General features: G+C 35.8%; 1 protein-coding gene across 2 annotated transcripts; it reads left to right on the top strand.

Moving 5' to 3' along the window:
• The first annotated feature begins 1707 nt into the window (after positions 1 to 1707).
• Positions 1708 to 9174, top strand: eva1bb (eva-1 homolog Bb (C. elegans)). 2 transcript variants are annotated; one of them, XM_079879704.1, is made up of 3 exons: positions 1708 to 1914; positions 6787 to 6918; positions 7536 to 9174. In XM_079879704.1, the coding sequence occupies exons 2-3, from the start codon at positions 6852 to 6854 to the stop codon at positions 7958 to 7960; spliced, it is 492 nt and encodes a 163-aa protein (XP_079735830.1). In that variant the 5' UTR covers positions 1708 to 1914; positions 6787 to 6851; the 3' UTR covers positions 7961 to 9174. The 2 variants fall into 2 exon arrangements, with proteins under 2 accessions (XP_079735830.1, XP_079735831.1); XM_079879705.1 differs by lacking the exon at positions 1708 to 1914 and adding an exon at positions 5554 to 5583.
• Positions 9175 to 10108: the final 934 nt, after the last annotated feature.

Genomic DNA, 10108 nt, shown 5'->3' with positions numbered 1-10108 from the left:
CATATGGATTAGTTTTACGATCTCTTTATGAACTTTTTGAAGCATCAAAGTGGTAGTTGTGTAGCTGTGAACAGAGGGACAGAAAGGTTATATAATTTCATATCTGTCAGATTCAACAAACACTTATCTGAAGAGCATGGCTCATTGTACCGTCAAAGATTGAAGGTTTTCATTGGTTGTTGTTAGGCTTGGGACGACGCACGGTTTAGAGTGGCTTCTCGGTGGACGGGAGGGAACACAAAGAGCTCTTTTAATCCAGCGTTAGCCTGACGCTGAGGCGCTGTGCCCACTGCATTTCCCTACATTTCCTGTACTGTTCCACCCCACAGGGTTAACCCTCAACAGACAGATCTCTCTCTCTCTCGCATGTTAGACGTGGCCCGTCCTAAAGGCTGGGCGGTCGGCCTTATTCAAGCCTGCACACGCTGGCTGAAAGAGACATCATTCAGGTGCCCGAGCCTGAGTGTTTGAATGTTGAAAGACAAACAAGAGGCTGGTTTGAGGTTTACATTTGCTATGTATCATTACTTTTGAGCTCTGCATGTTGCATATGTAGGACATTTATTTTGGCTCCCTTTGTAAATGTTAATACTGTAAGAAGTTTTTCTGAAGAAAATTGAGCAGGGCTCGGTCGTATAAAAATGTCTTTTAATCGGCTGGTGTTTTGGTGATTTTAATGTTATACTAATGACTCAGACAAAGAGACAATACTTGTCTTAATTTTATAAATCAAAATATTATATTCACTACTACCTTTAAAAAGTTCGAGGTCATTTTTTTAAAAATGTTTCTAATGTTACAATAGATTTCTATTTCAAATAAATTATGTTTTTGAATTTTCTTTTCAAAGAATCCTGAAAAAATAAGTTTCCTGAGCATCAAATCATCATATTAGAATGATTTCAGAAGGATCATGTGACTCTGAAGACTGGAGTAATGATGCTGAGAATTCAGCTTTGATCACAGGAATAAATTACATTTTACAACATTTCAAATAGAAAACACCTATTTTAAAATGTAATAATGTTTCACACTATTACTGTTTTTACTGTTTGTATGTATATATATATATATATATATATAAAAGTATAAAATCATGCATACCATATTATACTGTATAGTATGGTATGCATGATTTTATGGTATTTGTGTAAAACTGATTTGGACCAATATTTATTGTGAAAAGCATCTAAATATTTAAATAAATGTTGGCTTTAGTATAACATAAACACTTTTTTAAAATGTTGTCTTTATAATTTCATACTAACTATTTTCTATTAGGGCCTTTCCTTATATAACTGCCTTTCACGAGCGGATTGTCATATTTTAGGTCCTTGGCATCAAAAGGTTTCATATTTGAGGCCACTGTTTAGTGTATAAATACTAGACCATACATTTAAACTACACTTACTTCATTCAGATAAGCATCGATAGTCTGTCTGAGATTAAAGATAACAAGTTGTGTGTTTTACTGTGGTTTACACACACACACACACATTCAAATATACATGTGTGGACGTGAAGAATCCAAAGTTTACAATGATGTGTGGACCAGCGGGTGTGAAATGTGGCCTGGATCTCACTGCCATCCTGAGGGTGTAAACTCTCCTGTCGCGCGCCCCTCCCTGACTCTGTTTTCCCCTCTGACAGGAAACACCTCCCTTCACCCAAACTGCTTTTCTATGGTCTGGTCCCAGTGAGAGAGACGCTGTGTGTGTGTGCGTGACCACAGAGGGCTGCTTCTGCTGATGTCAGGCACAGACGTGTGTGTAAACGGGAACTCAAGCACCTCTCAGTGTTTCGTGTGTTCCCGCTTTATCTTCCAGCGTGCTGAGGTCACACCACCTCTGGATACGGGACTCATCTTTCCTCCGCCGGGACATTCTGGATAGAAATGATGGGTCGTTAGAAAAGGTAAGAAATTAAATACTTCATTTCTGTTAAAGGGATTAAACATCAAAATTAGTTGACTTTACATTAAAGATAAAATGTGACATTGTGGGTAGATTAGTATACTTTAAAAGTGCTTGCTATTACTTTTAAACTATTTTAGTCTGCTGAAAACTATAACCGGGTGAGGAATCCCACAGACTGAAGGAGAGACTAGTCATATCAGACCAGAGTATCACAGGGACATAAGGGCTGACTCTTCTAACTTGGATCAACAGCACAGCAACCACAACACTCATAGAAGCACAACAACCTAACAATTGCATAGCAATGCCCTAGCATCTACCCAGAACACCCTGCATTAAAATACAATAGGTACTAGGCACAACATCCTAGCAACACCTTAGCAACTGTATAGCGATGCCCAAGCAACCATCCACAACACCCTAGAAATCGCATAGTAACACATTAGCAACTGCATAGCAACCACAGCACCTTGTATATAACAAAGTGTATAGCAATGCCCTAGCAACTGCATAGCAAAAACATGGCAACCATCCACAACACCCTAGCAACTGCATAACAACACCCTAGCAACCACCCACAACATCCTAGCAGCACTGTGGCTGTGAGAAAGGACCACTCGCATTTTATTCAGAAAATATAAAAATCTAGTTTGTTTGTTTGCTTTGTTTTGATTACATATAAATCATGTGAGGCGTATGGAAGCTTGTTTACGCCACTAAATAAAAAAAATGTAAAAAAGGGAATTGCGACTTTTTATCTCACAGTCTTGACTTTTTTTTCTCTGAATTCGTACTTTTGGAATTGCAAGATATAAAGTCGCAATTGTGAGTTATAAAGTCCAGTTCTTAGGAAAAAATAAATTATTTCTCAGAATTCCGAGATTATGATTCGCAATTGCGACTTTATATCACGCAATTCCTTACAAAAAAGTAAGAATTGCGAGAAAAAAGTCAGAAATGTGAGATAAAAAAGTCGCAATTTCAGAAACAGGCTTCCATAGAGGCATGAGTTTAGAACAAAAAGATTGTTGAATTTTTTTTTTCTTCTAAATTTCTTACGTTTTTTCACTTTAAATTATAAATAAACTTTTTGAACAAACTAGTTTTTGTCTGATTGCTAATGTTTTTAAAATGTGACTATGAAAAACATATTTCTTGTGACATTGAAAAGACAAAGCAAAAGATGCTTTATCAGTTTGCTGATTGGAGAACAGAGAAAAGCCTGAGCTCAGCAGCCTCAGACATCTGCTGCTACATGCCCTCTGCAGGTTTGCTCTTCGGGGAAAAGATCTGACAGCTGTGAGATGGTATGTGTGTTTGAGAGCTGTTTCGTCCTGTGCTGATGATTCACTCAGGCCAGTGAGCCTCTGTCTGGAATGCTGTGTCGCTGACGGGAGTATTTTTGGAGCTTGTGGCATACGTCCCACGCTAATTGGCACTTGGAGGAGCAGAACTTGACAATGTTTACAAGCTTTTAGTGTAATCTTATATTTCTGGTATCATGGTTCCTGTTTGTCATTTGTTTATGTGTGGGGATGCAGTTAGTGTTTCTGAACCCACTGGAGGGGCTTTACAGGATTGCAGAGCGACACAAAGACAAGAATCCCTGGGTTTAAATATTTCACTACTGGAAATTTAGTCTCTCAAACATCCTAGGTGAACAATTTGTTAAAAATGTGCTCTTTCAGTGCTCAATAGAATTTTTGTTCCTTATGTTTATATAAAGTATTAGAACGAATTATTACCATTATTATAAGAATGATGTTTTTAAAATAATAATAATAAATATTATTGTTTTTCTTGTATTATTATGATTAATAATTGTCATATTCAAAATAATACTATATGACTGTTACTTACTACTACTATTAATCATTTTATTGAATATTATTGTGTAATAATAAACAATAATATTTTATATCTATTTATCTATCTATCTATCTATCTATCTATCTATCTATCTATCTATCCATCTATATATATGTGTGTGTGTATGTATAAAACTAATATTATATTATATAATTACAAGAATCATTAACATTATTATTATTGATATTATTGTATAATTATGATAAATTAATATTATATATATATATATATATATATATATATATATATATATATATATATATTACTATAATGATTATAACAGGCATAAACATTATAGTAGTGGAAGTGGAATAGTATATTGAATATTACATAATTATATTAAATAAAACATTATAATAAGGACATTAACAACAACACTATTATTATAAATAATACATTTAATATAATTATAACAGTCAATATAATAAAACATTTATAATTACTATTATGTAAATATTATTAAAAATTATGATCATTAGTATTATACTGTATACAATATATAAGTATTAGTGTATTGATAATAAATATAAATAAATAATACATATATAATAATAATAATAATAACAATAATATAATATATTACATAATTTTAAGAATCATTAACAACATTATCATTATTATTATTGTAGAATTATTAAAAAATATATATATATATAAATAATAAAGGTATACGAATCATATTTTTTATATATATATTATAATATAGTCAAATACATTAAAATAAAGTATATTAAATGTATTAATAATAAAAACAATAATACTGTTGTTATTCTTATTGTTTTTATTAATTTAATATAATTATGTAATATGCAATATACTACTAATTGTTATTATTATTATATTCAATAATATTGTATAATTATAATAAACATTAATTATAAATATAATTATATAATTATCATCATTATATTGAATAATATTGTATAAAAACAACAACAATTATTATATTCAATAATATTTATATAATCATATCATATTTAATAAAAAAATAGAATTTTAAAAACAATTATCATGATAATTTGATAATTATTATAATTTGGTCTTGGAAAAATAGAATGAGAAAAGTGAGTTCATGTTGTGATCATATTTTGATATTTAGTCTGTAATTTCTTAAGCACAAAGATCTTCTTATTTGTGTCTGTTTAACATCTGAGATAATAATGTATTACACAAACATGATATCTTCATTAAATCTCACAAACTACTAAAAAGCAAATAAAACATTTCTTTAGGCATCTGTGAGGAGAAAAGTAGAGCATTTTGACTCAGAAAGCAAAAGGACAAACAATCTCAGTCAACATAATGTGCTTCGCTCTAGTGGACTTTGTGCCCTTGTCCTGCCAAGAGCGCTGCAGATAGGGATCGGGGCGGCTGAGACTTTGGGCCTTGATGGCGTAGATTACAGTTTGCTGTAATTACAGACCCAAGAGGAAACAAACAGGAAGACAATAACATGGCACCTCTTCCGTGATCTCGGCATGGTCTCAGCGACTGCGGGTTTTATGGTGTGGACGCACACAGGGAGTCACCGCATTTATAGTCTGATGCTTTTTATCGCTTCCTCGCTTGGGCCGGAGGAGTTTCTTGCCAAGCACACATCCAGGACTCGTGTGGCTCCAGATGTTCAGCTTTAAGACTCCCCCTCCTCCTCTTTTCCTTCTTGGAGAGAGTGACACAAGCTGGATCCATCCCAGTTTCCCAGGGAAGAGTCCCACGCAGACCCCGAGCAGCATGTGAACGTCTTCATAAAATCTCGGTTCCTGTGGGAAAAATTGGAAAGTCTGCCTGGGAGCAAACAGTGAGTCCTGGGTCAATGCAAGGACAACAGCAGTAACAAATGGCCTGTGTGGAAAGAGATGATATAATGATCCTTAATAGCACTCCTTAATGTGCAATCTCAGCCTCAGGGGCCAAAATAAACAAGTTAGGGAGTTTTCTAATTAAGCATGGCCGGCCATGTTGTTTCAGTTGTCCTTGTGATACTAAAGCATGCAAGTATAAGTATTGCAATTGAGTTTTTTTTCCAAAAACCATAACCAAAAGTAAACTTTTGCACGCAACTCAACACTTTTTGTAGCCTGGTGAAATTAGCGGAAGTAGGAAGTCTGACGTAGTCAGGCTACACTTTTTGGGCTACTAACCCGAATGATAGGCTACCTAAAATCATATAGAAACCACCCAAAACACGCTGGAAACAACTCAGAAAACCCTAGAAACAGAATAGCAACATGTAGGCATACCAGCCACAACACCCAGAAGTTTGAATAGGGGTGTTTTTTTTTTAATTGGTAGGCAATTTCGGAGAGGCTAGCAATAGCGAGCTAGCTTTAAAAGCATGAGATCCCACCCTCCCTTCAGAGCAGCCGGCAGAGTCTGCAACGAGTCATGACTCATGAGAGATGCTGTTATATTACCTCATGTTTCAAAGCATATAGCCTACCATTGCGATAATAATGATCGTAAAGAGCACTGACCTGTACCACCTGACCACTGCAGATTCATTTCGCCGTTGATAGTGCTGACATTGAAACGCATAAATCTGAGTCTGAGGGCGCGAACCGCTGCGAGTTGAACGCCACAGGTTGCCATCTCATAATTACGGTTATGACATGGCGTGAACACAGCAAAAGCTTGTTGTTTTGGTTCAGGAGGAGGAACTGTAAAAGGTGGCTGTTGTGTGTTTGTGACTGTCTGTCTACAACTCTTCATATCCTGAGTGCATGGAGGTATGGAAATACATGTTGACAGGCAGGTACATCGTATCATTGCATTTGGACTGAATGCAATAAATGATTGGAGGAAAATGTTTTGGTCCTGAGACTTCCACAGAAGATAAATGTACATGCTTTAATATTAAGACCACTTCTATTATTGATTGCTATCAGGATGTGAAGATAGTTTTAACCAGTATAACAAAAAGTGCTTATAAATAAAATGCCTACCCAACATTTAATTGTATGTCATATAAGCTTAAGCATATCTATTTTTTCCCCCACCACAGTGGCTGAAGGTCGAGGTGCGATAAAGTAGAGAAGAAAGCACAAAAGAAAAGAAAAAGAAGCCATCATGAACCCCATAAGGAAAGACATGGAGCTGCTGAGTAACAGCATGGCCACTTACGCACATATAAAAGGTAAAAGAGCAACACAAATGGTTCATTAATGCCCAGGTTCAGAACCCAAGTGCTGAAAGGCACCTGGCTAAACAAAGATTTGGGTCGGTTTTACTGAACTTTATGCCCCGTCGCACTTCTGGCCTCAAGGACAAAATAACAAGCCATTCCATGGACTTTAGTGTTCTGTTTGATTTGGCTTCACACCTCTGACTTCATGAGACACGGCTCACATGTTCCTAAAGACTTCTTTCTCTTTTTCTCAGGGGTTTAAGATTTTTCTTTAGCCTCAAGTCAGTCTAGTAAATTAAGAAACCACATTGCAATTTTTTTTTTTTAAATCTGAAGAAATTTACTCTTAATCATATGCATGTTAGAATTATTTCTAAGACATTAAAAGAGAATACATTTTAAAATGAAAATTTTCAATCTTACTGATATTACTGTTTGATCAAATAAATGCAGCCTTGATTATAAGAGACTTCTTTCAAAAACATACAACGGTGTATGTAAATTAATACATTCATATTTTTATATGAATGTTGTTTAATATATTAATATGAAATCTTTATTTTGAGTTTTGTCTCAAATATCACTCAATCATGCTCTTGACCATTTCTCTCCTGTGTTTAATACAGTGAACATGGAGAGCTTCGCGCTGTACTTCATGTTGGGTGTGTGTTCAGGTCTTCTGCTGGCTCTGGTCCTCCTCTTGCTGGGCATCACCTGCCGATCGCACTCAAAGACAAAGAAGCCCTCCACACCGGACAAGAGACGACTAAAAGAGTCCAGCGAGGATGAGGAAGACAAGGAAGAGGAGGAAAGTGAGACAGGAGACGACGAGGATCTAGAAGTCCCAGTGCTCACCGTCAGTCCCTTGAGCGATCAGACCCAGCTGAACGGAACCATTAAGAGCGTGAATGTGTTCGCTTCGGCAGAAGAGCTGGAGAGAGCCAGAAGACTGGAGGAGAGAGAACGAATCGTCAGGGAGATCTGGAGGAACGGACAGCCGGATATACTCGTCACCGGAACGGGCACACTGGGTCGAGTTCACTATCACTAGTAGCGTGTTTTACCTTCAGGACACAGTTGTTTCATGCATACAGAGAACCCTACATGGTGGTGTTACAAAAAAAATAAGATGGGAGGAAAAATTATATTTCAATGCTTTTTCTTTGGCAAAACATTTGTATTCTCAAGGGATGCACAGATATGAAAATTTTGGCCGATACCGATAGCCGATTATTCTTTAGCTTTGAAAGCCGATAACCAATATATTGGCCGATAAATCTAAATCCAATATAATTTTTGAGATTACAGATTACAAAAACAAAAGTCTCACCATTAAAATCCATTTCCCAAACACACAATTATAATAATGTTCTCATTATAATTTCATGTAGCCAATATGACAGACTGTTTTTCCCTTTTTCGAAGTGATTCCAATCATATTTCAAGCAATTCAAAACCATCATGTTGAACAGTGAGCATCTGAAGTGTCTCAGCTGAAGGAAATACATTATTTATCGGCTTTAATATATCGGACGAATTTTCTTATCGGGCCGATAACGATAACATTAAAAATGAACATATATCGGCCGATACCGATATGGCGACCAATATATCGTGCATCCCTAATATTCTCTTTAGAAATTTTGCGTTCTGTTGCAAAACTTGTGATGGAAATAATATGAGGTGAGAAGAAAAACTATTTTTCAGTGGTCTTGTAAGCAAACTCAAAGTTTCTCAGGGGAACACCATACCTTTGCTTGAGAACGCATTGAATTTGAAATATAATTTTTCCTCCCATCTCATATTTCTTTTCCTATCACCACATGCAAATATTAAATGCAATAAGACATTTATCTGTGCAACAGATTTAGGTGTAATATACCTTTAAAAAGGGAAGGATTGAGAGTTTGATTTGCATACGTCTGTTTTGAGGTTGGTTTCACAAGCCTTTGTCTTCTGAATGATCATTTGGACGTTTTGATGGATCAATTTTCTTTTGCATTTTTTATATATCTATAAATACATTTTATATCTATAAATACATATTAAAATTCAAATGTTTGTGTATATAAACTTTATGCATTTTTTAAATAAAAAACAAGAACAAATATTTTTACCCAGTCTTAACACATGGTGGAAGATGCACCCTTCACCTTCCATAACGCTAATTTATGGAAAAATGTATGTTTTTTATTTTTCCATATCCCTGCTCACCCATCTTAAAGGATACAATAAATAATCAGAAGATTATACACCTAGAACAGTAGTCGCACAACTAAATGCATTAGACAAATATACATTTTATGTGGAAGATATAATAGGAAGCACTTTAACAAAAATTATTTATGCTTTTAAATCACCTGGAAGGTTTTTTAGAAATTGAGCATTGAACAGTTCCATTCATTCAGTTGCAGTAAATTATTTAGCAGCATAATAAAAATTAATGTTCTTTGCAAAAGTGAATATGTAAAAAAAAAAAACCTAAGAATCTTAAAGGGATAGTTCACCCAAAAATGAAAATTGTGTCATTAATTACTCTCTCATGTCATTCCAAACCCATAAGACTCAAGGTTCATTCTCGTGTTACGCAGCACGTTTGAGCTTCTGCAAGAACCAATGAGGTTCATTCTCGTGTTACGCAGCACGTTTGAGCTTCTGCAAGAACCAATGAGGTTCATTCTCGTGTTACGCAGCACGTTTGAGCTTCAGCAAGAACCAATGAGGTTCATTCTCATGTTACGCAGCACGTTTGAGCTTCAGCAAGAACCAATGAGGTTCATTCTCGTGTTACGCAGCACGTTTGAGCTTCTGCAAGAACCAATGAGGTTCATTCTCGTGTTACGCAGCACGTTTGAGCTTCAGCAAGAACCAATGAGGTTCATTCTCGTGTTACGCAGCACGTTTGAGCTTCAGCAAGAACCAATGAGGTTCATTCTCGTGTTACGCAGCACGTTTGAGCTTCAGCAAGAACCAATGAGGTTCATTCTCGTGTTACGCAGCACGTTTGAGTTTCATCAAGAACCAATGAGGTTCATTCTCGTGTTACGCAGCACGTTTGAGCTTCAGCAAGAACCAATGAGGTTCATTCTCGTGTTACGCAGCACGTTTGAGCTTCAGCAAGAACCAATGAGGTTCATTCTCGTGTTACGCAGCACGTTTGAGCTTCAGCAAGAACCAATGAGGTTCATTCTCATGTTAC

The sequence above is a fragment of the Squalius cephalus genome (assembly GCF_949319135.1).
Source record: "Squalius cephalus genome assembly, chromosome: 8".
Classification (NCBI taxonomy): domain Eukaryota; kingdom Metazoa; phylum Chordata; class Actinopteri; order Cypriniformes; family Leuciscidae; genus Squalius; species Squalius cephalus.
The sequence above is the reverse complement of the archived record's forward strand: the minus strand, read 5'-3'. Positions and strand labels throughout refer to the sequence as shown.

Coding starts and splice junctions, on each gene's coding strand:
- eva1bb (XM_079879704.1), top strand. CDS start 6,852: ATGAACCCCATAAGGAAAGACATGGAGCTGCTGAGTAACAGCATGGCC. Junction 6,919..7,535: donor CACTTACGCACATATAAAAG/GTAAAAGAGCAA, acceptor TGTTTAATACAG/TGAACATGGAGAGCTTCGCG.